Below are 26,742 nucleotides of genomic sequence, written 5' to 3' on the forward strand. Positions count from 1 at the left end.
ATAAAAATACTTCCACAAGTATCTCAAATAAGAAAATGTACATAGCTCACCCATCTGTAATAGGCTAGTATACACAGTCATGTAGCCCATCATTTTACCATGTTTTTATTGACAATTCTTTAAAAAAAAGATGCATAGAAACAGTACACTACATTGTTCACTGATATGGTTAAGGCTTACAAAACTTGCTTTGTGGTGATGTTTACATTCTAGAACATTGGGCTTCCATGTTTAATGTTCCTAAAATTCAACAACATGGCAGGACAAACCATAGTGATAATATTGAATTACTTTGGGACACAAAACATGCAGATAGGAGCATCAAATGAGAGGACAACATGTAGAGGAAATTATGGATTAAGCCAGACTGCAATGTTTTGACTTCAGATCTAAGTGTCCCACTGCAAGTTGACCAATCTTTTAGGTTCTATAATTGCTAATAGGTGTGAGAGGGTTCCAAAAATAAGTCAGGACAAGGGCATACCATGTAAGTACAGGGACTCATTTGTGGATATTCAAACAAATATATAAAAAAAAAAACAGTTCTGTAACAAAGTAAATGCTCCTATGTTGAAATCTCAACAACTTAAATAAATACACATGTATAACTTCACTTGGGAATGCAGAGCGAGAGATCGTAAATTGCTGAAACGACAAAGACGTAAGTCTAAGGGCATAGGTGGTCTCAGGTTGTAGAAGACAGCTTATCAAGGTGTTTGCATTTCGACGCCAGCTGGGGCCAATGTGTATAAACCCTGGATTGCTGATGCTATGTAATGGCCAATGAGAGGCTATGAAGCCACTGGTCAGCCATATTGGTACTCCTCAGAAGGAGCACTCCTCCATAGGAATGAATTGAATTCTACAGCACTTCTATAAAATGTTTAAAAGGACAAAATTACATGCATTTAGGTATTTATTTGTAGTGGGGACAGTATCATTAGTACTCCCTTGTATTTTTCTGTTCAGGTCACATTTCAAAGTATGCATTAAGGTGTCTAATAGAATATACTTGTCAAAAACAAATGTAGACATTAATGCATTTCTACAGCTTCTAAAATCTTTTTTACAATGGAGGAGTAACAAAATGGCTGTGTGGTGGCTGCAAAACAGCACCCCCTGTCAATCATCTAAAGTTAATACATATCATTGGCGGGGACCCTCCCTCACACGTTGGAGTCATCGGTGATGCTGGCCTTGGGGGAGCGAGAGGAGACCTCGCTGAAGAACTCATCCTCCTTCAGCATGCTCTGAAACATGCAGGAGAAAAACACACTGAAGTCACACGAAAACGAGGAGATTAATAACAGTGACAGAAGAGTAGCATGGTTGTTTTGCTAGAGCACAGCTTGCTGAGAGGTACATCAAGTGATTTGATGTGTGATGCTTCCTCCGTGCTTCCTCCGAAACAGGACTTGCCAAATCGCACTTCTTAATTAACCTCTCTTGGGTAGGGGGCAGTATTTTCACGGCCGGACGAAAAACGTACCCAAATTAAACGGCCTACTACTCGGGCCCAGGAACTAGAATATGCATATTATTAGTAGATTTGGATAGAAAACACTGAAGTTTCTAAAACTGTTTGAATGATGTCTGTGAGTATAACAGAACTCATATGGCAGGCAAAAACCTGAGAAAAAATCCAACCAGGAAGTGGAGGATCTGAGGCTGTAGTTTTTTTCAAGTGATTGCCTATCTAACACACAGTGACTTAGGGTTCATTTTGCACTTCCTAAGGCTTCCACTAGATGTCAACAGTCTTTAGAAAGTTGTTTGAGGCGTCTATGGTGAACAGAGACCCAACAAAGGAAGTTGGAAGTTGTTGACTCAGGAAAGCACATGAGTTCATTGGCGCGCATTCACGTGAGGGGTAGCTGTGTTCCAAAACGTTTTTCAAGACATTGGAATCGTCCAGTTGTAATATTATTGAAGTTCTAAGTTAAAAAGGCCCTAAAGATTGATGCTATACAACGCTTGTTTGAACGAACGTAAACAGAAATGTTTGACTTTTCGTCGTGACATTTTGGCCACGCTTCCTACACTTGGAGTAGCTTACTGACCGCGCAAACAACAAGGAGCTATTTGGACATAAATTATGGACTTTATCAAACAAAACATTTATTGTGGACCTGGGATACCTGGAAGTGCCTTCTGATGAAGATCATCAAAGGTAAGTGAATATTTTTAATGCTATTTATGATTTTAGATGACTCCAAAATAATCTTAGCTGGTTTTCTGGTTTTTGTGACGCCTGTCCTTGCTAGGAAAATGGCTGTGTGGTTTTTCTTGTGTTGGAACTGTCCTAACATAATCTAACTTTATGCTTTCGCCGTAAAGCCTTTTTGAAATCGGACAATGTGGTTACATTAAGGAGACGTGTATCTTTAAAATGGTGTAAAATAGTCGTGTGTTTGAGAACTTTGAATTATGACATTTTGTGGTTTTGAATTTGGCGCTCTGATTTTTCACTGGCTGTTGAATAGTGTCAACCGTGGGTGGGACCTCCCCAAGAGAGGTTAACACCCGTCCGCTTAACCCGGAACCCAGGCACACCAATGTGTCGGAGGAAACACCGTTCAACTGATGACGAGGTCAGCCTCTGGAGCGCGATGAGCCAAGTAAAGCCCCCCCGGCCAAACCCTCCCCTAACCTGGACGACGCTGGGCCAATTGTGCGCCGCCCTATGGGACTCCCAATCACAGCCGGTTGTGATACAGCCCGGGATCGAACCCAGGTCTGTAGTGACACCTCTAGCACTGCCTTAGACCGCTGCGCCACTCGGGAGGCCTTATGTGAGCTTTTTAATGACTTCTTACCGTCAGGTTGTCGATTTCCTCAGAAAATGCTCCTATCTGCCTCACAGCCCCTTCCGAGTCCTCCATCTAGGAGTACAGACAGTGTTCAAGAGCACTTCACGTGGACAATTAAAAGTAAAACACTATCCTCTTGTGGTAACACATTCCACCCTCTCATCTGTTCATTGGAGTGATCTAACCTCACCTAAAGGATGATTATCATTAATACTTTTTAAATAGTTAGCACCTCAGTGGAAGGGGCTACAAAAAGCCACACTAAAACACCCATAATAGTACCTATATCCATATAGGTAACACATTCCCTGAAGTGGAAGGGGTTTATGGCAGTCCCCTACCTGGTCCAGGTTGTCCTCATAGATCCTCAGGCCCCCCTGGAAGCTGCTGTTCTTGGGCATCTCCACGTCCATGGGGCACACGTACTCCTCGCTGTCCTCCTGGCGCTTCTTACGCAGGGTCCCGAAGCCACCGAACGGCAGCCTTCTGGGCTGGAGGAGGAGAGAGGATGATGGGAGAGAGTCAGTCAAATGGGGACAAACGGCTGTGTGCCGATAGTATTAAAAAGCTGTCTGTCCTCACCTCCTTTTCCTGCTGACCACTGATCTGACAGGACAAAAACCTATCCAGTCCAGTCACATATAAGTGGTCATGAGGCCAACTGAGAGTAGTGGGACACAGCCAAGGTCACTGATCAGATCAATAAACCTACACTGATCCCTAAAGCTCTGTATGTCTAACAACAAGCTGATGCCTTACCAGCTGCAAGTTGACCCTACCTTGACCTTGGCGGTGGCAGTGAGCAGGGTGTAGTCAGGGTTCTCCAGACACTCCTGTTTGCTGCGCTGGGCAGCGGAGCCGATGAGCAGGTGGAAGTGGGTGGCCAGGTGGCGGCGCAGCAGGGTCTTGTTGGGAGGGATGTTGAGCAGGAGGGCTAGGGACTCCACGTTGAAGCGAGGCTCCAGCACCTGGAGACAAGGAGAGATGCAAATGAAGAGTGAGACAGACACCGGTAAAAGGCAGTCAGTATATGTATACGCTGATGAACGTGTGTGTTCCTGAAATGAGACTGTGGCAAGCCAATTCAAACGGAGACTCCCCCCTCACCATGACACCCCCGTGCACACCACTGCCCCTCAGGTTAGGAGCGTACTCAGCCAGGTCCACTGATCTCAGCCACTCCATCACTCTGTGATTGGTCCACTGGGAGATCTCCCCTGGCGTGATGTTGTTCTGGGGAGACATTTTCTTTTAAGTTGGTGTTAATAAAAACTGAAAAGTTTATTTTCCCTATACAAATAACACCACTGAAATGTAACTGAACTGGTGAAGTGAGAGACCATGTGTATGATGGATATGAAAGAGCAAGAGAGAAGAGAGAGAAAAATAAAAAAGGGATACTTTATTCAGAAGTGTCTAAACCGTACCTCGTCAGAGGGCCGTCGGCGGAGGCAGTTGGGCTCGTAGAAGTTGAGCCGGAGGACCTGAATGGCTCTCTTGATGCTGAGGTGATGGAGAACACTGCCCACCTTTAGAGACAGCAGGTCATCCTGAAGGGGACAAACACACATGCTCTTCTCAGTCAGGAGAATGACTACTGTCAATCAATTAGAAATAAAAGGACACTAGACATACAACACAAAAGCAAGGATTTGTTATTTAATAGACTTTATTCGTCCCCTTTGACATTGATTCTGATTGATTTTAGCCACGTTAGACCTACTACTGCAAATTAAGACTCACCACAGTCATGTAGTGTAGCATTCTCCCATCGACCCTCCCCTCGTCAAACTGGCTCTTATACTGCGGCAGACCAATGTCATCCAGCCATCCTGACAAACACCAAAACAACTCAAATCAATCACAAGTCACAGAAAGGTTATTCCATTTTTCATTGTCAAGGCTTTTTGATAACTGAGGCTGTGGTCAGTGGTCACTCACTGGTCACCCAGTTGTGGTCTAGTTTGCCCTTGCTGACATCCTCCTCTGATCCCAGTGCCTGGAGAGCCAGCTGCAGCTTCTTCCTGTGGAGGGGCTGTTTGATCCCCAACTCCTGTTGCCACAGAAAAATGTATGGGTTGTTTAAGACATCTCATATACTGTACAGTTAGGAAGAGAGTGATAGAGAAAATAGATGTTTGTCAGGACACAGGTAGCAAAGTGAACATTAAGCAACTATAAGCTTTAACATTGGGAGTTTCATTAAGATGTCTAGCAACACAGAACCTAAACACAGAATACGTGAAACGCCTCCTGGATGCTCCACTGAGCCGCCCTACCTTCTCCAGGTCGTGCTGGGAGGCCTGCAACAGGGTGAATCCTGAGCGGATCCACTGCTGGGCTTGAGCTATGTGCAGCCCCAGGCCCTGCTCCTGCAGCCACGCACACACCTGCTCCTTACTCCACTGCGCAAAGGGAGCGTCCACATCACTGAGGGGAGAGAGAGCGAGCACACTCACCTTTAACGTGGAGGGTAAACAGTACATCATTCATTACCATTTGCTTCTCTGACACCACACAATCATAATACCCTAAAACTGTGATACTGTAGACTTAGTTCCAATAAAAATTCTGATCCCTTCCTCTACATCTCTAGTTCACAGACAGATACACACACAGAGACAGTCTAGCAAGAGGTGAGCTTCACATACTCAGCGCTGTGCTGCAGGTCACGTGACCAGCCCAATCGGGGGCCAGCTGTGGCTCTGACTCCTCCCCTCCGGAACTCAGTCTCTGTCTCCTCCAGGTCTAGCGAGGTGGAGTGACTTCTCTTCAGCCTAGAGGGGTCAGAACACAACACGCCTAAATATCCTGCCATGCTCTGTCCTCGTGTTACAGCAAACCCTCTGTCCTCGTGTTACAGTTAATAAAGCAAAAGTTTCATTTAAAAACCCTGGCTCCATCTTAATTAATCTTCCCCCAATTCCTTGCATACCATCTCCTCACCTCTTTCTAAACTTAGGGAATATAGAGAACATTTTAACCCACCTGCCTAAGAACTTCATAAAGCCTCTGGACTTCTTCTTGGCCTCTGGTGAGGAAGGTAGGGTCTGGCTGCTGTCGCCTCCCTGAGGTTTGTGTGGCGGGGCACCAGCCAAGTCCAAGTGGTCTGTGCCCTTACGCTCGGTCTCAGCTGGATTCAAACACACACGTTAGATCAATAGCTGACAATCCACCACCATAGGAAACTCGAGGCCAAAACTGTCCCAAGGACTACAGCTGTAATGGCCACCACAACCACTTCTGGACTACATCTTCCACTAAACACCACCACCACTATGAGTATGCCAAGAACCACTCAAAAGCACCACAACTCAACTCATGCAGGACTGATTGACATGAACTCCTGATGCAAATTCATAGACTTCCAACTGTAAAAGACAAATCTCAGAGGCGCATCTTGAAGGACAGCTTGCAAAGTTAAGCGGCATCATTGCAGATGGTGTCACGTCATGGATAAGGAACAACTGGATATGATTTAAAAGGGGAAAGAAATCACACTAAAAACCACCCAAGCTCACACCAGCGATCAACTAAACTTTTCACTTGCTTGATACAAGTGAAAAATGAAGAGTAGGAAAGATGGAGGTACGGGCATATCTAGGGATTCTTTACACAACAATGTAACCATTTACCATCTATGACCCAATCAGCCTCGAGAGGGTTCAGAAAAACAGGCTGCCTTTTTATTTAGTCTACGATGGGTCTAGTTGTGTAGTAACGTTAGATGGTGATCACATTGTTGTGCTAGTATCCCTGCACACATCCAGCGTTCATCCTGATCTGCCATACTGCAGGCCTGGCCCGTCTGTGGGGCTCTGCGCTGCAGACTACTGTACTGTACCCAACGTAGGTGCACTCGCACTCCGGCTGCGATCTTCACATCACATAGAACCATGGAGAATAGAGAGAGCAAGGATAGAACATAAAGTCACTAGTGTGAATACTAGACAGACAGACATAAGAAAACACACATTAAGGTATGGAACTGTGAATGTTTTTTTTACATCATGAACAGAGAGTAATAATTATTGTTCACACCACCCCATGCAAAGGAACGAGCACCCTTCTCCCCGTGCCCTTCCTGCCCCCCCCCCCCCCCAATGATGAGACTCACCCAGATTGGGGGCACTGGACGTCCTCTTGCCTCCACGCATCTTGAAGAAACCACGTCCAAAGGAGGAGCGGGCCTTCTTGGTCCCAAAGCTTTCATTACTGGTGGGGTTTGATGGGGAGGTGGATGGGGGGCTGGGATCCTCAATTGTGGTCTAGAAAAGGATGGAGGGGTCATTATGAGCACATAAACCTAATAAAATATTTAGTATGCCTGTAAACAAAGTCCATCTCCCAATATAACCAGCTCCATAGTTCTACTGTTGTACCACCAGGTGGCGGTGGAGTAACACTGTCAAAACAACCATTTCTCAGGAATCCTATTATGATTCCATATCATCCTGACAGACAGTCTGGAGTCCAGTCAGCCGTCACAGTGGGGCTCAGTGACTCCGCCCTCCATGTGAGGGAGACAAGAGATAGAACCATGCCTTCTGTATGACTGGCCCGTTTGGGAGACACGCCTTTGAGACTCTCCCACGTTGAGAGGTCAAAAAGGTCAAAGATAAAAAGCTCTAGTGTTCTAGTTTGGGTGACAAAAAATGGGGGGGGGGGGGGGGGGGTACAGATATGTGATTTAAGACTAGTACAATGGGCTAGAACAATGGGCCATTAACCAAAAGGTTGCTGGTTCAAATACCCGAGCCGACAAGGTGAAAAATCTGCTGAGGTGCCCCTGAGCAAGGCACGTAACCCTAATTTGCTCCAGAAGCACTGTACTACAATGACTGACCCTGTAAAACAACACATTTCCCTTCACCGATCTGGTGTATGTGACCAAAACATTTTTACATACAGCACATATCAAAAGTTTGGACTTCTACTCATTCAAGGGTTTATCTTTATTTTTACTATTTTCTACATTGTAGAATAGTAGAAGACATCAAAACTATGAAATAACACATGGAATCATGTAACCAAAAAAGTGTTATAAAATATGTTTTGATTTGTTTATTTGAGATTCTTCAAAGTAGCCACCTTTTGCCTTGACAGCTTTATACACTCTCGGCATTCTCTCAACCAGCTTCATGAGGTAGTCACCTGGAATACATTTCAATTAACAGGTGTGCCTTGTTAAAAAGTTAATTTGTAGAATTTCTTTCCTTCTTAATGCGTTTGAGCCAATCAGTTGTGTTATATCCTGCCTGGTTGGCCCTGTCCGGGGGAATCGTCGGACGGGGCCACAGTGTCTCCAAACCCCTCCTGTCTCAGCCTCCAGTATTTATGCTGCAATAGTTTGTGTCGGGGGGCTAGGGTCAGTCTTATATCTGGAGTATTTCTCCCGTCTTGTCCTGTGTGAATTTAAGTACGCTCCCTCTAATCCCCTCCTATCTTGGAGGACCTGAGTCCTGGTACCATGCCTCAGGACTACCTGGCCTGATGACTCCTTGCTGTCCCCAGTCCACTTGGTCGTGCTGCTGCTCCAGTTTCAACTGTTCTGCCTGCGGCTATGGAACCCTGACCTGTTCACCGGACGTGCTACCTTGTCCTGGACCTGCTGTTTTCGACTCCCTCTCTCTACCACACCTGCTGTCTCGAACTCTGAATGCTCGGCTATGAAAAGCCAACTGACATTTACTCCTGAGGTGCTGACCTGTTGCACCCTCTACAACCACTGATTATTATAATTTGACCCTGCTGGTCATCTATGAACATTTGAACATCTTGGCCATATAATGTAATAATCTCCACAGCCAGAAGAAGACTGGCCACCCCTCAGAGCCTGGTTCCTCTCCAGGTTTCTGCCTTTCTAGGGAGTTTTTCCTAGCCACCGTGCTTCTACATCTGCATTGCTTGCTGTTATGGGTTTTAAGCTGGGTTTCTGTATAGCACTTTGTGACAACGGCTGATGTAAAAAGGGCTTTATAAATACATTTGATTGATTGAAAGGTTGGGGCGGTATACAGATAGCCCTATTTGGTAAAAAGACCAAGTCCAAATTATGGCAAGAACAGCACAAAAAAGCAAAGAGAAACGACAGTCCATTATTACTTTAAGACATGAAGGTCAGTCAATTCGGAAAATTTCAACTACTTTGAAAGTTTCTTCAAGTGCAGTCGCAAAAACCATCAAGCGCTATTACAAAACTGGCTCTCATGAGGACCACCACAGGAAAGGAAGACCCAGAGTTACCTCTGCTGCAGAGGAAAAGTTCATTAGAGTTACCAGCCTCAGAAATTGCAGGCCAAATAAATGCTTCACAGAGTTCAAGTAACAGACACATCAACATCAACTGTTCAGAGGAGACTGCGTGAATCAGGCCTTCATGGTCGAATTGCTGCCAATAAACCACTACTAAAAGGACACCAATAAGAAGAAGAGACTTGCTTGGGCCAAGAAACACAAGCAATGGACATTAGACTGGTGGAAATCTGTCCAAATCAGTCCAAATTTGAGATTTTTGGATCCAACCGCCGTGTCTTTGTGAGATGCAAGGTAGGTGAAAGGATGATCTCTGCATGTGTGGTTCCCACCGTGAGGCCTGGAGGAGGTCATGTGATGGTGCTTTGCTGGTGACACTGTCAGTGATTTATTTAGAAATCAAGGCACACTTAACCAGCATGGCTACCACAGCATTCTGCAGCAATACGCCATCCCATCTGGTTTGCGCTTAGTGGGACTATCATTTGTTTTTCAACAGGACAATGACCCAAAACACACCTCCAGGCTGTGTAGGGGCTATTTGACCAAGGAGAGTGATGGAGTGCTGCATTAGATGACCTGGCCTCCAAAATCACCCAACCTCAACCCAATTGAGATGGTTTGGGGTGAGTTGGACCGCAGAGTGAAGGAAAAGCAGCCAACAAGTGCTCAGCATATGTGGGAACTCCTTCAAGACTGTTGGAAAAGTATTCCAGATGGAGCTGGTTGAGAGAATGCCAAGAGTGTGCAAAGCTGTCATCAAGGCAAAGGGTGGATACTTTGAAGAACCTAAATTCTAAAATATATTTTGATTTGTTTAACACTTTTTTGATTACTACATGTTTCCATATGTGTTATTTCATAGTTTTGATGTCTTCACTATTATTCTACAATGTAGAAAATAGTAAAAATAAAGAAAAACCCTTGAATGAGTAGGTGTCCAAACTTTTGGCTGGTACTGTATATAAACTCCATGATTGCAGCAAGTTAAGGTCTAAGGTCTTTCCAGTTAGCCCACCATTCCCCATCACCCTAGGAGTGAAAGGACAGTCTTACCTGCTCTGTGTTGCTGTTTATGTGGCCCAGGCTACCTGCTGAATGTGGTGGGACTTCTGGTGGACTGCAAAGAGAAAGGAAAGTTAACCGACAGTCTAGACCTAGAGATGATGAATATACTGACAAACTAAAACAGTGACTTCATTTGCAAATAGTCCATGGGAGTGTAGTTTGTCCAGGGAAAAGCCAACCTCACCTGTCTGTGTCTGGTTCCTGTATCAGTCTCTCCTGCTCCAGCTCTGAAAACACTGCAATAGATGGAATCTGGGAAGAGAGGAAGAGAAAGAAAGACGTAGAGTCAACGTCGCTAAATTAATGTGTCGTCAATGTCGCAAAGCACAGTCGACAGTTTCATTGGTTAGGTAGTTGCTGTCCAGCTAAACCAATACCACAAGCCTGTTGACCCTCACATTCCTAACATTACGTTTTGGTAAGGAAGTCTAGAGTCTCGGGTCCATCCTGTGTGTGATACATTGTTATGACAGGGGAGGTTGTTACCTCGTCACAGCTCCTTCCTGTCTCCTCCCCAACCGCCAGGGTGGCCCGGTCTGTATCCATGGCGACCTGAATGGAGGGGGATCTGTCATCCTGGATGTCATCGTAATCGTCTTCATTCAGTGTGTCTGGGGAGGAACAGTTATAACTGTTACATAAAATGATCAAGTCCATTATTCTACACTCTAAAACATGATTGATCTAGTTCGATAAATAGAAATGGACTATTGCAATGATACCGATAAAACACTTCATTACTAGTGTCATACTCCTTGAACATAGTTTCACCTTTCATCAAGTCCTGGACCTTTTTGAACCGTGTGATAGACTCCTGAAGCTCCTCGATCCTCCGGTCCTGTGGGTGAAGGATGGTAGATCAGAGTTAGAAAAGCCATTGAGATCCCCATGCGTCAGCTACAGCAGTCTTTATGAAACAGTGTAAACAGTAGCTCCAGTACCTTGTCATTGTTTGCTGACATCAGGGACTCCATGGCCCTCTTCATCCTCAGCACATCCACATCTGGAAAACAACAAGTGTGCCCCCACAGGGATCAGAGACAGACATATTGTCTGGTGTCTACTGCTGTCTATCCACACTGGTTGAGTCTATAAAGACCTGCATGCAAGTCAAGTCCACTTAAGCAACAGGACTTTTAATCGAATAGACTTGAGCAGACAATTACCTTGCAGTATATGGGGCATGTTCAAGGCCAATAAATTCTTGAAGTGAATACATTGCACTCCACATAAATTGCATTCCTTTATGGTAAACGGGTGATAAGAGACTCAGCTGTGGGTTGAAAGAGTCAGAGATCATGTCTAAACATGCTTGGTATGAGCCCTGAAGACAGATAAGACGATAGAAAGGGGGATTTTGTACTTTCCACCTTACTATCTGTGTGAGAGTGAGACAGGATGCTTTGAAAATTGTATTTCAGGGGGAAAGTCCAATGCTCAGGCCATGTCTTGATGGTATCCATCATTACTTAAGGGGACTTAAGGGCAGAAATAACTGCAGACAAATTAGGAAAAGGAATGTTGGAAACTTGTTGCTGTAAATCTGTCAAGGTGCAAGTTAAGCCTATTGAAATATTATGGCTCGTGTGTATGAGGGTGAAGTGAGGTCCCCCTCCCTCCCACATGTCTAGTAACAGTACTCCCACCTTTCACTCCATCTGTTCTGTCTGGGGTCAGGACTCCCAATGTAGCCTGGTCTTTTAGCCTCCTCAGCTCCTCCAGCTGCCTCTGAAGAGTCTGCAGTTCCTCCTGAATGGGAGAGGATCATGTTCGGGACCATTCTGACCTCATTAAACTACAGATACATATCTAGGTCCATATTCATAAAGTGTCTCAGAGTAAAGGGCTATACTACAAAGCAGGATCAATGAGCTAAATTGCCTAAATAGTCACAAATAACGTTTTATTTTTTAGCGAGATAAGCTTGAAAATGGGCATGGCCTAAATGACTCAACCAAAAACACATATCTAAATGTAGCTTTCTTAATTATCCAGAAAATCAATAGTTATTTCTGGTTGTTTATTAAAGTTAGCTGGCTAACCCATTGAACCTGCATTGTAGTATACCCCTCTGATCTAGAATCAGATCCCCTGTCCATTCATTTTAATCTAAAAGGCAAAACACATACTCGAGAAGCACTCTTCGTATGAGACACTATGAATACAGGCCAAGATCTAGATACAAACCTGGCTAGACAACAGAGTCTGACCAAACTGAAAGTTAAAACCCAGTCTGATGCCAACTGTGCTGCAGGGCAGTATGACCCAGAATAAGGTTAGAGTGAGGATACATTCTACCAGAGGACTGGTGTCTTAACCAGAGAACCATACAAACACACTGTAAACATGTCAGTTTCTTTCACATTCCACTGAGAAAGAACAGCTCCATTGGGGTGTTAATCTCCAGCAGAAGGTCATCCATGACCGTTCAGTTCCATCCATTAGTTTAGCTTACTTAGCCAAAGGTTTAAGACATTTTAGCATCAATGTACAGTTAACATACAATTAAGTGGATCAGGGCAGGTTTGATGAAAAACTAGTGTGTTAAGAAATCTGCAACTTATACTTAACTGGTAGGAGAACTTAGTCAAAGTGGAAGTGTGCTGAAAGTTGGAAAAATGGATAGGGTCAAATGGACAGAGGGAAGGTTTAGAGACCCATAGGGACAGACAGGGAAGAGTAGAGCACAGGGTGTTAACTTCTACACCACACCTCCAGTGAACCTCAACCTGCCCATGTTCCATTCCTAGGGCTGCGACAGGTTAGCTCGTTGCAGGGGAGAAGTTAGCCAGGCAGGAGTGAGAGAGGAGGAGAAAAGGACAGAGGAGACAAAGGGTATGAACCCTGAAGGAAGGTGGTATTAAGAGTGAAAGCAGTGATATATAACCAACACACAAGGGAACAATAGATTCAGTACCTACATGATGTAGAAAAAGTGTAGTGAGTCAAACTTAATCTGTGGACCATATGTCATGCACAATCTAATGTGAACGGACTGATCTAAAGCCTTTGTATTGTAGACAGATTTTTAGCCACGCTACTCACTTTGGTGGATTTAAGTTTCTTCTCACACTGCAGTCTTTCATTCTCCATATCGGTCACCCTGAACCGCAGATCGTTGACTTCCTGGTACAACCCCTGGGGAGGTAAAAGACTGCATTACCCACATGCCCAAGGGGTCAGCTGAGAGTATTGGAGGAAACTGTGGGGGATGTTGTTGTGGAGTGAAAAATCCTCAATGAGGCACCAAAGATTATTTAGAGAGAGAGAAAGAGAAACCCACTCCAACATGGAGACAGATCCTTGATTTCGAAGAAAGCGTCATGGTCAATTACCATTACAACTGCTTTTATGTCATGGATAATACATACTCCTGCACCTTGGAGCAATTACCGTATAGACGGAGCACTCAGGAAATATGCATCATCATTAAACAAGAATGTGCTACATGATTCACGACGCATACATTTAGACAAGAGTAAAAACCGCAGAGCACCGTGGGTAGGAAAGACGAAATGGATCAGACTCATGGGTGTGTAATTTACAGCTGAACAAAGCCCAACATTAAACAAAGGCGGTATTTAATATATATGGAAGACATTGCCTTTCCACACAGCGCTCCCTAAAGGTTATAGTAGAGTCGGAAACCCACACTCAGGATCCAATATCCTGATTCCTCCAGCACAGGCCTGCTCAGTGCTCATGGATTAGGTGTATGGAAACCCTGACTGTCAGACTCCCAGCTTCTCTAGAGGGGAGATGAATTATTTTATGAGAGGAAATGGCTGCTGGAGCAAGGCGGTGTTTTGGCACTCCCTGCCCGCCAGTCCACCCAGGCCAGGATCTGCATGACGGATCAGGGCCCACTCCATCCGACTGAGACAGACCTCTGCATGGTATTAAATGTTTGGGTGACTGCTAAGATTCATATAAACTCACATCCTAATATTATAAGTCTGCCTGCTGTTGAACAAAACTCCAAATATCTACCAAAGACATGATATCTCTGTGTGGGTGAGTCTATCGCCATAATGCATCCACGTACCTCACTATCCCTGAGATCTCTCGCCACAGTGGTCAGCTTCAGTTTCAGACTGGACACCTCGGTCATCAGCTCCAGCTTCTGTGCCTCCAGGGTCGACCTGCTCAACAGCTCCTGCACAGGACACAGTCACAGATTCAGTCACAAACGAGTAGGAGCGAAGTGTATTAAGTGTGTTAATCAGTGTTCCTTCAGAAAGATCATTTGGATCAAAAGGCTGACCAATACCTTGAGCCCAAGGTTCTGTCTCATAAGACAGAACATCCTGCTAATAACCATAATACACTGCAACCCTGCTGGGGCCTCACCTGCTGCAGCGTTTCTTCAGTGGCGTCGAGTTTCTCTCTGTGTTCCTCCAGACACATGTCCAGATCCCTGATCTTCTCCCCCTGCACCTCCACCTGGTCTGAGAGAACACTCACCTGGGGACAGTCGTCACTCAATAATACGCCACATGTCATCTTCGTGTTGTTTTCAGGGTATGGGTTAGTGATCTAAGAGCATGCTCTGTGATGCATGTCTTTCACTCACACCACAAATAGGTAAAAACTACTGAATTCAACAGCTACCTATCAAATACACTTCAAACAGAACACCCTTGCTAATGTACAATGTTTTATCTAATGTTCACATTTCCTATTTGCTAAAGCTGGTCTCCGCTTGTTCATGGCCTCGTGACACACACCTGGAGGACGAGACACTCCTTATCACTCTCCACCCGTGACAGTCGTTCCTGGTAGATCATGGCAGAGCCATGTCCGTTGGTCTGAAATCACAAACAACCAAGGCCATCAGACGGCTGATCGCCAAGGGCTTAGGGAGGCCATAAATATGGTCAGGAATAACTTTTTTGCCCTATCACCATACCAGGAAAGACTCCTGACCCTAGGAATAGAGCAGCCTCCAGTCAAATGGAAGTACCACTCCATCTCAAAGGCCAGCATACAGCATTCAGGTGTCATATCATCCCTACATTGAAAAACATCACATGATTTTTCCCTGGGGGAAAAAAAAAAAAAAAAAGGAGGCCGGTGACACATGAAATGCATGTTATTTGAGAGACACGTGAGGGTCAGTAGGGTTCTCACACGCAAGTGCTTTGTGTGTGACTAAAGTGGAAATTGAATCAAAAACTGAACTCCTCATATTTCACACAGGGAAAGAAAGGGCTTGAGGGAAGAAAACATGAGCCTCACTGTGAATCATCTCCAGTGAAGAGGATGAAAACCATTTCAGACACCGCTCAAGAGACACTTACTCACAAAGCATGTCATCACACAATAGCCATACAATCAAAGGAGTAAAGGTATAAATAACAGGTAAGGCTGTGAAGACAAAGCAGACCACTGCCTGTGCAATCACACAAAAGGAATCTAGTCTAAATAAAAGTACTTTGTGTGGAATACTCGTCAGCAATACATTTTCCATGATTACACTCAAATTCGGAATCTCTCAGGCATGAAAGAGATTCTCCGGTACTTCTGTATACTTTTTAGCCAGCAGTTCTGAAAATAGCGCTCACGAGCCAAAAGTTGATGGACCAAATCATTGCTCTTGCTCTGCTACAGTGAGGGGGAAAAAAGTATTTGATCCCCTGCTGATTTTGTACGTTTGCCCACTGACAAAGAAATGACCAGTCTATAATTTTAATGGTAGGTTTATTTGAACAGTGAGATACAGAACAGCATCAAAAAAATCCAGAAAAACACATCAAAAATGTTATAAATTGATTTGCATTTTAATGAGGGAAATAAGTATTTGACCCTCTGCAAACCCTGACTTAGTACTTGGTGGCAAAACCCTTGTTGGCAATCACAGAGGTCAGATGTTTCTTGTAGTTGGCCACCAGGTTTGCACACATCTCAGGAGGGATTTTGTCCCACTCCTTTTTGCAGATCTTCTCCAAGTCATTAAGGTTGAGGCTGACGTTTGGCAACTCGAACCTTCAGCTCCCTCCACAGATATTCTATGGGATTAAGGTCTGGAGACTGGCTAACCACTCCAGCACCTTAATGTGCTTCTTCTTGAGCCACTCCTTTGTTGCCTTGGCCGTGTGTTTTGGGTCATTGTCATGCTGGAATACCCATCCACGACCCATTTTCAATGCCCTGGCTGAGGGAGGGAGGTTCTCACCCAAGATTTGACGGTACATGGGCCCCGTCCCATCGTCCCTTTGATGCGGTGAAGTTGTCCTGTCCCCTTAGCAGAAAAACACCCCCAAAGCATAATGTTCCCACCTCCATGTTTGACGGTGGGGATGGTGTTCTTGGGGTCATAGGCAGCATTCCTCCTCTAAACATGGCGAGTTGAGTTGATGCCAAAGAGCTCCATTTTGGTCTCATCTGACCACAACACTTTCACCAGTTGTCCTCTGAATCATTCAGATGTTCATTGGCAAACTTCAGACGGGCATGTATATGTGCTTTCTTGAGCAGGGGGACCTTGCAGGCACTGCAGGATTTCAGTCCTTCACAGCGTAGTGTGTTACCAATTGTTTTCTTGGTGACTATGATCCCAGCTGCCTTGAGATCATTGACAAGATCCTCCCGTGTAGTTCTGGGCTGATTCCTCACCGTTCTCATGATCATTGCAACTCCACGAGGTGAGATCTTGCATGGAGCCCCAGGCCGAGGGAGATTGACAGTTCTTTTGTGTTTCTTCCATTTGCGAATAATCGCACCAACTGTTGTCAACTTCTCACCAAGCTGCTTGGCGAAGGTCTTGTAGCCCATTCCAACCTTGTGTAGATCTACAATCTTGTCCCTGACATCCTTGGAGAGCTCTTTGGTCTTGGCCATGGTGGAGAGTTTGGAATCTGATTGATTGCTTCTGTGGACAGGTGTCTTTTAGACAGGTAACAAGCTGAGATTAGGAGCACTCCCTTTAAGAGTGTGCTCCTAATCTCAGCTCGTTACCTGTATAAAAGACACCGGGGAGACAGAAATCTTTCTGATTGAGAGGGGGGTCAAATACTTATTTCCCTCATTAAAATGAAAATCAATTTATAACATTTGGCATGCGTTGTTTTGGATTTTTTTGTTGTTATTCTGTCTCTCACTGTTCAAATAAACCTACCATTAAAATGTATAGACTGATCATTTCTTTGTCAGTGGGAAAACGTACAAAATCAGCAGGGGATCAAATACTTTTTTCCTTCACTGTATGTGTGCATCTAACTAGCTGCCACTCAAATGGCAAGGGGCCGAAGCTCATTGTCTAGAACTCGAATTGCTAGGAGGCTGGCCCATGATGGGGAAAATGTAGGGAATAGAGCAGCACTCCTTTCCGAAAAATTTGCTGACTAACATTAACAGTGTTTACATTTGCAACAGTAAGATAACAGGGGGAGTTACCTACCAGTTGTCCCTGCTGCAGCCACTCCACTAGGCCGTCAGCGGTGGTGTCAGGGACCTGGCAGCGGAGGCCCTCCCTCTCATCCTGGTCCATCATCTCCAGCGCCGCCCGCAGGTCCTCCAGCAGGTGCAGCGCCCGCAGGCTTCCCAGGAAGGGAGAGGTGGGCGACTGGCAGTCAAACAGCCCATTGGAGTAGTCCATGGCCTTGGAGCCTGTTGGGGCCAGGATTAGGAGAGTGGTGGTTAGGAACAAATAAGCAAATTAGAAGCTTAGATATACAGAACCAGTCAAAGGTTTGGCACACCTACTCATTCAAGGGTTTTTCTTTATTTTTTACATTGTAGAATAATAGTGAAGACATCAAAACTATGAAATAACACATATGGAATCATGAAGTAACCAAAAAAAGTCAAATCAAAATATTTTTGTATTTGAGATTCTTCAAATATCAAGGCAAAGGGTGGCTGACAGCTTTGTACACTCTTGGCATGCTCTCAACCAGCTTCATGAGGTAGTCACCTGGAATGCATTTCAATTAACAGGTGTGCCTTGTTAAAAGTTAATTTGTGGAATTTCTTTCCTTCTTAATGCGTTTGAGCCAATCAGTGTTGTGACAAGGTAGGGGTGGTATACAGAACCATGTCCAAATTATGGCAAGAACTGCTCAAATAAGCAAAGAGAAAACGACAGTCCATCGTTACTTTAAGTTTCTTCAAGTGCAGTCGCAAAAAACAATGATGAAACTGGCTCTCATGAGGACCGCCACAGGAAAGGAAGACCCAGAGTTATCCTCTGCAGCAGAGAGTAAGTTCATTAGGGTTACCAGCCTCAGAAATTGCAGCCCAAATAAATGCTTCAGAGTTCAAGTAACAGACACATCTCAACATCAACTGTTCAGAGGAGACAGCTTGAGTCAGGCCTTCATGGTCGAATTGCTGCCAAGAAACCATTACTAAAGGACACCAATAAGAAGAAAAGACTTGCTTGGGCCAAGAAACACAAGCAATGGTCATTAGACCGGTGGAAATCTGTCCTTTGGTCTGAGGAGTCCACATTTGAGATTTTTGGTTCCAAACGCCGTGTCTGAGACGCAGAGTAGGTGAACGGATGTGTGTTTCCCACCATGAAGTATGGAGGTGGTCGTGTGATGTTGCTTTGCTGGTGACACTGTCTGTGATTTATTTAGAATTCAAGGCACACTTAACCAGCATGGCTACCAAAGCATTCTGCAGCGATACACCATCCCATCTGGTTTGCGCTTAGGTGGGACTAATCCAACACACCTCCAGGCTGTGTAAGGGCTATTTGACCAAGAAGGAGCGATGGGGTGCTGTATCAGATGAGCTGGCCTCCACAATCACCCGACCTTAACCCAATTGTGATGGTTTGGGATGAGTTGGACCGCAGAGTGAAGGAAAAGCAGCCAACAAGTGCTCAGCATATGTGGGAACACCTTGAAGACTGCTGGACAAATTCCAGGTGAAGCGGTTGTGAGAATGCCAAGCGTGTGCAAAGCTGTCAAGGCAAAGGGTGGCTACTTTTAAGAATCTAAAATAACATGATTTGTTTAACACTTTTTTGGTTACTGATTCCATATGTTATTCCATAGTTATGTCATCACTATTATTCTACAATGTAGAAAATAGTGAAAATAAAGAAAAACCCTTGAATGAGTAGGTGTGTCCAAACTTTTGACTGGTACATCTATAGTTTTAGCCCTGTGGTTAGAAGTTTGAGCCTCTCCCATCCTCTCCTAATTCCCTTCAACGAGGAGGATAAAAGACAATATCACCAGGTGGGATGTCATTGACCCATGTGATGCGCTGCAGATGTGGATTTCTGAATGTGTCCTGAAAAATCACATACCAGACATTTTAAAAGCAAAGAAAAACAGATTAGATATTGATTTTGTTTTTAAAATGGTGCAAGAGGCCTGAGCAGAAGCTTGTGTGTTGGACTTGGAAAAGCCACGTTTCCAGTGTGTACTATAATCTGTCAACCTTCATAGAAATGTAGAAGAGAAAAATAAATAGAGGGATAAATAAATATACAAGTCTTCCCTAAAAAGGCAGCCAGGGATAGAGTGAACGCAGTGGGTTCTGTGGTAACAGGGGCTAGAGGATGTCATGTGATCAGCCATCCCTCTTGGAAAAGTCAATTCTATAAATTATACAAGTCAGTGGAAAACCCTGAGCTCTTAAAGCTGCCCCCTCTGCCATCAAAAAAATAATAGGTCGAAAACATCCCTCTGGTGTCTGACTTTGACCATTTTTTCTATTGCTTTGGTGCAATTGTCACTCAGAATGTGGTACATTTTCACAACTCTTAGTACAAAACAGACTCAAAAAGGCAGTTCAAAACTAAAAAACACATTTTTAATTGACTAAGTACAAGGACATAGACACTTGTTTTTAATCTAAAAATACATGTTTCATATTGCAATTCATGTTTATTTAACTAGGCAAGTCAGTTAAGAACAAATTCTTATTTACAATGACGGCCTACACCAGCCAAACGACGCTGGGACAATAGTGCTCCGCATAAAAAGGACACCCGATCATGGCCGGTTGTGATACAGCCTGGATTCGAACCAGGGTGTCTGTAGTGACGCCTCTTGCACTGAGATGCAGTGCCTTAGACCACTGCGCCACTCGGGAGCCCATGTTCATATAAAGTTATTGCCTTTCACAACGCAATGTTCACATTACTTTTGATATGATTCTCTTTGGTTAAAATACATTTTAGAATTACTTAATCTGACTGTTCTTAATTGAAGTTGGGTGAAGCTATAGATTTTACATGGTTTGTCAGCTACAGAATGTATGTAACAAATTAAAGTGTATTGGTTGCGTACACAGATTAGCAAATGTTACAGCAGGTGCAGTGAAATGCTTGTATTCTAGCTCCTACAGTGCAGTAATACAATAACAATATGCAAATATTTCATAAAGTTCAAAACAAGAAATGCATCCCTTATACAGTAAACCTGTGTCCAAAATTAAGTTGCTGGGGTCACACTGCTCTACAAAAATTGCATTGGCCAATACAGTACTGTAATATTCCATTTACATAGCAGACACTTATCCAAAGTGACTACAGTCCACATATTTTTGTATGTGACCCAAGTGGGAATCAAAACCCACAACTCGTGTTGCTAGTGCCATGCTCTTATGAACTGGACCACGTACATGACCACTACAATAAATACATACAAAACTGTAAAATACAATACAGATGGAAGACGTAGGATTGCCATCCCAACAGGCGTGCCACCCTCCCTTCAGGCCATGGATGAGGCATGCAATGCCTGCAAATCATATTAGCAGTAGGCCTTGAATAATCATTTGTTTCCATCACTGCTGAAACAATGGAACATCTTGCTTTCTCATATTGGAGGACTGCACTGGGAAACATCCCAGACCAGTACCACAGCCACATCCTAAGAGCAGCAGCATGGGAACCCTAGTCCTGAGGATAGATATCAGGGGCTTATTTAAGAGGCATTTATGTAAATATTTGAGGGGGATCAGCCCCACAGTTCAAAATGTGAGTGTGAGTTTTGCGTGTTACCTGCTATGATCCCATCCATTTGCTCCAAGGCGGCTGCCAACATCTCGCTGGCGTCGGACATCATCTTCACCCCCTCCCCCCACTGTGAATCTGAAAGAAAACAGAAGGTGTCAAGTAAAGACCAATGACAAACTGAACAGCCATTGCCCAGAAGACTACAGTACAAGTTAGACAATGTGCTTGTAAAAACAGTCTGAAAATATATGGCATTTTAATGGCTTTTAAAACTTGAGCAGTAAATTACATGAACCCCATGGGAAGTTCAAGTCTACACATTACACACAGACAGAACTAAAGTGGACAGAGACCACCCAAGAGTCAGGACCCCCCTACATTACGACACTAGCAGATCTTACAACTTTAGTGATGATTACAGTAATATTTGATGAAAGGCGTTTCTATGCACCTTAATTTGTAAGCCACTTCCTGGTAGTAAGGATAATGTTCTAGCCTACAGTTAGTTGAAGAATGAAACTGCAAATAAGATGTAGGATTTTCTCCCTCCATGTGAATGGGACATTAGTGAATTCCCATGTCTTGTGTGATCAAGTGTAATTACAATGCATACGTCTGGTATTTGTTGTTTGGGGGCATCCCTGGTACATTTGGATGAATATGAAATCATATTGCTCTTTTTTTTAACAATATATCCAATTGAAAGGTTTCTAAAGAAGACATTATCCATCATGAATATTCATGGTTGTATGATGACATTGACTGTTGTATTTCTCCCCCGATGCCGTGACTGAATCAAATGTGTCTTAGCCTCCTACTCCTACCTCAGAGTCACAACAGATAAATGTGGTGCCTCACAACTTCCCCATTGATGACTGCATTTAGTACCGACCTCAGCAATTAACTTTAATAATGGGGTCAAGACTCAAGCCTATGACTGGGTATTACCTTGGAAATAATTTATGGCCTATTGGGCGTTTCAAATGGAGCAGGTGTGGGGCAACTGGGCCACCTAATGAAGAGAGGATAAAGTGATTGTAAACTGCCAGACTGTTACCCAGCATTTGCATATGGAGATTTCCAATGTAGGCCAATGCTCTTAGCTGATATTGACTGTCTAGGTAAAAACAATTGATCAGTGCCACTGGAATCAAAACCGGAAAGAAATCTAGGACCATGGGATTGCGAGTGAACTGAACTGTAAGTAACCACAACATGCAAGTCAAAAACAAAGAGGAGCTCTCAGAGGCAAAATCATAACAGTGATTTCTCACCCCAGAAAAGATTCCCTCAGACCAGTCATGGGAATTGAGAGTTGGCTCTTATCTGGAATAGTGGTGCCATTCTACCAGGGATCTCTCCCCACAGTGTGTTGGCTTGACTGGAAATCCAAGCTTCCATAACAAAGCATCACTCCCAGCCTCCTAACCCCACATGCAGCTCATTCACTTAAATGGACCAGACAACTTCACTTTCATGGTAGGTCTAACGTTATATTACATATTGAATTCACGAAAACAAATGTACAATCTGAAAGAGAAATGTAAAATAGCCTGAGAGGATATGAAATCATCACTACGCAAAGTCAATTGAATTGGAGGGTAATGAGATAGAGCCCTCTCCTTGTCCAGGGAAGCATAACTCAGGGTAGGAGAGGGGGGCTAAAAGAGCTAAATTAAATAATTGGCCTTTATTAGAGGCAGGGAGAGGGAGCCTGCACATTCAACACGGAGGGCATTGTGTCCGGTCACCCACTTCCATCATGGGCCCTTTAGGCTACATGGGTAATACTCCCTTCAAAATAGGCTCACATTCACATTGCTATACAGTTACACTACTCAATAAACAATGATTAATTGTGCCAGCGATGGAAGTGCAACTGAAAAGAGAGTTGCGCACACAGAAACATTTTCCAGTAGAAAACAATTCCAGTTTTATAAAGCTGCCCACATAATTGTCTTGGATGGTTCACACCCTTCAAAAAAAGCACATAAAGCAGAATCATTGTTCACTGGACATTCCAACTGATAACTGAAATAATCTGAACAACGTTATCGTCAAGATTAATTATATGCTGATTATTTTGGCTGAAAAATACTGCACCAAACATCTTAGATGTAAAATTGTGCAACTAAGATCCCTTCAGCAAAAACTTCAAACCAATGACAGATTTCTTTAGTCGTCTTAGATAAATTCTGACTAGTTTGAGGAAGTGTATACTGGCTACGGCAGCTCAAACTGGACAAACAGTACTATTGCCGCTTTTTCTTATAAGAGAGTATGCGAGCACACTCGTTCGGCTAGGCGCCTGCCGAACTGAAACATGCTGACGCCTTTAGTACCATTGCTTTTTCCTCCCAAGGCATTTCCTTCTGATGGAGAGCAATCCCACTCCTGAGAGGGAAACCCAAAACGTGTCTCACACCCCAAGAGGGAAACCCAAAACGTGGACATGTTTCTAACTGGAACAGCAGTTTTAAGAATTCAAACATGAACGTTCCCTCTCTGGGATAGGAAAATGAAACTAATAAGGAGCATAAAGAAAGGGTAGAGGTAAGGCACTAAAAGCAGGCAAGCTCTAGTTCCTTTAACATAATAATTCAGTAGGTCGAATGCTTCTGAAACACAGGATTTTGCACAAAAGTTTCTAAGCGAGATGAAAGATCAGCAAATTTGACAAGATATCATATAACTTCTTTAATTTTCATCCTCTTTTACCCCTTCTGCTTCTCTCTCAATCAGTCTCATAGCTTGAGGTCACAGTAAATAAATGGGTTTAAAAAATAAAAAAAAGGTACATACTCGACCAGCAAATTAGTATTATTCCAGTCTCACATGACTGATATTTAATAGGGAGAGACCATAACAGTTTACATGTGATGTAAATACATTAAAAGGGAAACTGTACTTCCGTATTTTGCCTCGTTTTGAAGATATTTTTTTTAGAAACAGTTTGGGGCCATGACTGAAGCCAAACCAGAGTTGTCTTGTGGGTGTGGTTTGATGTAGAGGTCGACCGATTAATCGGAATGGCCGATTAATTAGGGCCGATTTCAAGTTTCAAATCGGTAATTGGCAATTTTGGACACCGATCATGGCCGATTAAATTGCAATCCATGAGGAGACTGCGTGGCAGGCTGACCACCTGTTACGCGAGTGCAGCAAGGAGGCAAGGTAAGGTGCTAGCTAGCATTAAATGTATCTTATAAAAAACACAATCAATCTTAACATAATCACTAGTTAAACTAGTAATATCGTCAACCATGCGTAGTTACCTAGCGTGTCCTGCGTTGCATAAAAATTGATGCGGTACCTGTTAATTTATCATTGAATCATAGCCTACTTTGCCAAATGGGTGATTTAACAAGCGCATTCTCGAAAAAAAGCACTGTTGTTGCACCAATGTGTACCTAACCATAACCATCAACGCCTTTCTTAAAATCAATACACAAGTATATATTTTTAAACCTGCATATTCAGTTAATATTGCCTGCTAACATGAATTTCTTTTAACTAGGGAAATTGTCACTTCTCTTGCCGCCTGGCTCGTTGCCAACTGTGTGAAGGTAATTTCCTCCTAACAAAGACAGCCAACGTCGCCAAACGGGGGATGATTTAACAAAAGCGCATTTGCGAAAAAAAGCACAATTGTTGCAAGAAATGTAGCTAACCATAAACATCAATGCCTTTCTTAAAATCAATACACACAAGTATATTTTTTGAAACCTGCATATTTAGCTAAAAGAAATCCAGGTTAGCAGGCAATATTAAACTATGGAAATTGTGTCACTTCTCTTGCGTTCATTGCACGCAGAGTCAGGGTATATGCTGCAGTTTGGTCCGCCTGGCTCGTTGCGAACCAATTTGCCCAAATTTTACGTAATTATGACATAACATTGAAGGTTGTGCAATGTAACAGGAATATTTAGACTTAGGGATGCCACCCGTTAGATAAAATACGGAACGGTTCCATATTTCACTGAAAGAATAAACGTTTTGTTTTCGAAATTATAGTTTCCGGATTTGACCATATTAATGACATAAGGCTCGTATTTCTGTGTGTTATTATAATTAAGTCTATGATTTGATATAGTAGTCTGACTGAGTGGTGGTAGGCAGCAGCAGGCTCGTAAGCATTCATTCAAACAGCACTTTCGTGCATTTGCCAGCAGCTCTTTGCTGTGCTTCAAGCATTGAGCTGTTTATGACTTCAAGCCTATGATCTCCCAACATTAGGCTGGTGTAACCGATGTGAAATGGCTAGCTAGGTGTAACTGATGTGAAATGGCTAGCTAGTTAGCAGGGTGCGCGCTAATAGCGTTTCAAATCGGTGACATCACTCACTCTGAGACCTTGAAGTAGTTGTTCCCCTTGCTCTGCAAGGGCCGTGGCTTTTGTGGAGCGATGGGTAATGGTGCTTCGAGGGTGGCTGTTGTCGATGTGTTCCTGGTTCGAGCCCAGGTAGGGGCGAGGAGAGGGACGGAAGCTATACTGTTACACTGCAATACTAAAGTGCCTATAAGAACATCCAATAGTCAAAGGTATATGAAATACAAATGGTAGAGAGAGCAATAGTCCTATAATAACTACAACTTCAAACTTCATTCCTGGGAATATTGAAGACTCATGTTAAAAAGGAACCACCAGCTTTCATTAGTTCTCATGTTCTGAGCAAGGAACTTAAAACCTTAGCCATTTTTTTTTTTACATGGCACATATTGCACTTTCACTTTCTTCTCCAACACTGTTTTTGCATCATTTAAACCAAATTGAACATGTTTCATTTATTTGAGGCTAAACAGATTTTATTGATGTATTATATTAAGTTAAAATAAAAAAGTGTTCATTCACTACTGTTGTAATTGTCATTATTACACACACACACACACACACACAAAACAATCGGTATCGGCTTTTTTTGGTCCTCCAATAATCGGTATGGGCGTTGAAAAATCATAATCGGTCGACCTCTAGTTTGATGTGGGTGTGTTATATTCACATATCGTACCCTGGCAGGTACTGTTTGTCCTTCATGAGTCACCGAAGCAACAACATAGTCATTCTGACTATTTTAACGAAGTGGTTAAGACATAAAGAAATCTGTAATTAAGATGTTTGTGCAGAGGAGGTCTTAGTCACACAATTTGAAATCCAGCTAAGGTGTTTGGTGCAGTATTTCTCAAGTAAAAAAGTTGCATTAAAAACTAGTCAGTGCATCAAGTCAGGAAAGTCTGGCTGTGTGCTCAGGACTGATTTCTTAGAACAGGTCTACAACGTCCTCATCTGCAAGCTGTCAAACTATCAAAAAGGACCCATGACCACCAACATCAAGTTCATAGGTGCATATCAAATTGTGTAAAATGAAAGCTAAGAGTCCATATTTTTGTGAAATGAAGGCATAAACATTTTCCATCTTAAAAATTTGGCAAAAGTAGTCTTTGATTTCTGGATTAACAGATGGAAACAGGGTCTTAAACATCTACCAGAAAAAGTCAGAAATACATCAAAACACAATCATGTTGATGTAAAGGCCCCTGCCAACTAATATCAACACATTTAGTTTTGGATACATTTTACCTCCAAGTTTAAGAAATATTGTGCCTTGCAATTCCTTAACAAAAAAAATAAATACTCAGATATTTTCACATCTCTCCCCCTCATGAGGGAGGATAATGAAAGTTCACAGAA

At 43.4% G+C, this 26,742-nt stretch overlaps 1 protein-coding gene across 2 annotated transcripts in view; it reads right to left on the minus strand.

The window, feature by feature from the left end:
- Positions 1 to 89: 89 nt before the first annotated feature.
- LOC115198978 (liprin-beta-1) overlaps positions 90 to 26,742 on the minus strand; it is a 35,100-nt gene continuing 8,447 nt past the window's right edge. Inside the window, exons 2-26 of one of the 2 annotated variants that reach the window (XM_029761449.1) lie at positions 21,100 to 21,189; positions 17,533 to 17,741; positions 14,861 to 14,941; positions 14,484 to 14,597; positions 14,179 to 14,289; positions 13,179 to 13,271; positions 11,780 to 11,882; positions 11,075 to 11,136; positions 10,905 to 10,971; positions 10,620 to 10,744; positions 10,318 to 10,385; positions 10,122 to 10,185; positions 6,928 to 7,078; positions 6,655 to 6,687; positions 5,799 to 5,943; positions 5,462 to 5,587; positions 5,090 to 5,240; positions 4,752 to 4,863; positions 4,554 to 4,642; positions 4,238 to 4,360; positions 3,918 to 4,043; positions 3,590 to 3,778; positions 3,152 to 3,301; positions 2,817 to 2,882; positions 90 to 1,250 (exon numbers count right to left, since the gene is read on the minus strand). In XM_029761449.1, the coding sequence (XP_029617309.1) occupies positions 1,167 to 1,250; positions 2,817 to 2,882; positions 3,152 to 3,301; positions 3,590 to 3,778; positions 3,918 to 4,043; positions 4,238 to 4,360; positions 4,554 to 4,642; positions 4,752 to 4,863; positions 5,090 to 5,240; positions 5,462 to 5,587; positions 5,799 to 5,943; positions 6,655 to 6,687; positions 6,928 to 7,078; positions 10,122 to 10,185; positions 10,318 to 10,385; positions 10,620 to 10,744; positions 10,905 to 10,971; positions 11,075 to 11,136; positions 11,780 to 11,882; positions 13,179 to 13,271; positions 14,179 to 14,289; positions 14,484 to 14,597; positions 14,861 to 14,941; positions 17,533 to 17,741; positions 21,100 to 21,163 (2,706 nt within the window). In that variant the 5' untranslated portion in view covers positions 21,164 to 21,189 and the 3' untranslated portion in view covers positions 90 to 1,166. The remainder of the gene's footprint in view (positions 1,251 to 2,816; positions 2,883 to 3,151; positions 3,302 to 3,589; positions 3,779 to 3,917; positions 4,044 to 4,237; positions 4,361 to 4,553; positions 4,643 to 4,751; positions 4,864 to 5,089; positions 5,241 to 5,461; positions 5,588 to 5,798; positions 5,944 to 6,654; positions 6,688 to 6,927; positions 7,079 to 10,121; positions 10,186 to 10,317; positions 10,386 to 10,619; positions 10,745 to 10,904; positions 10,972 to 11,074; positions 11,137 to 11,779; positions 11,883 to 13,178; positions 13,272 to 14,178; positions 14,290 to 14,483; positions 14,598 to 14,860; positions 14,942 to 17,532; positions 17,742 to 21,099; positions 21,190 to 26,742) is intronic. The other variant, XM_029761450.1, reaches the window with a different exon arrangement.

Source organism: Salmo trutta, chromosome 8, assembly GCF_901001165.1.
Source record: "Salmo trutta chromosome 8, fSalTru1.1, whole genome shotgun sequence".
Lineage (NCBI taxonomy): Eukaryota > Metazoa > Chordata > Actinopteri > Salmoniformes > Salmonidae > Salmo > Salmo trutta.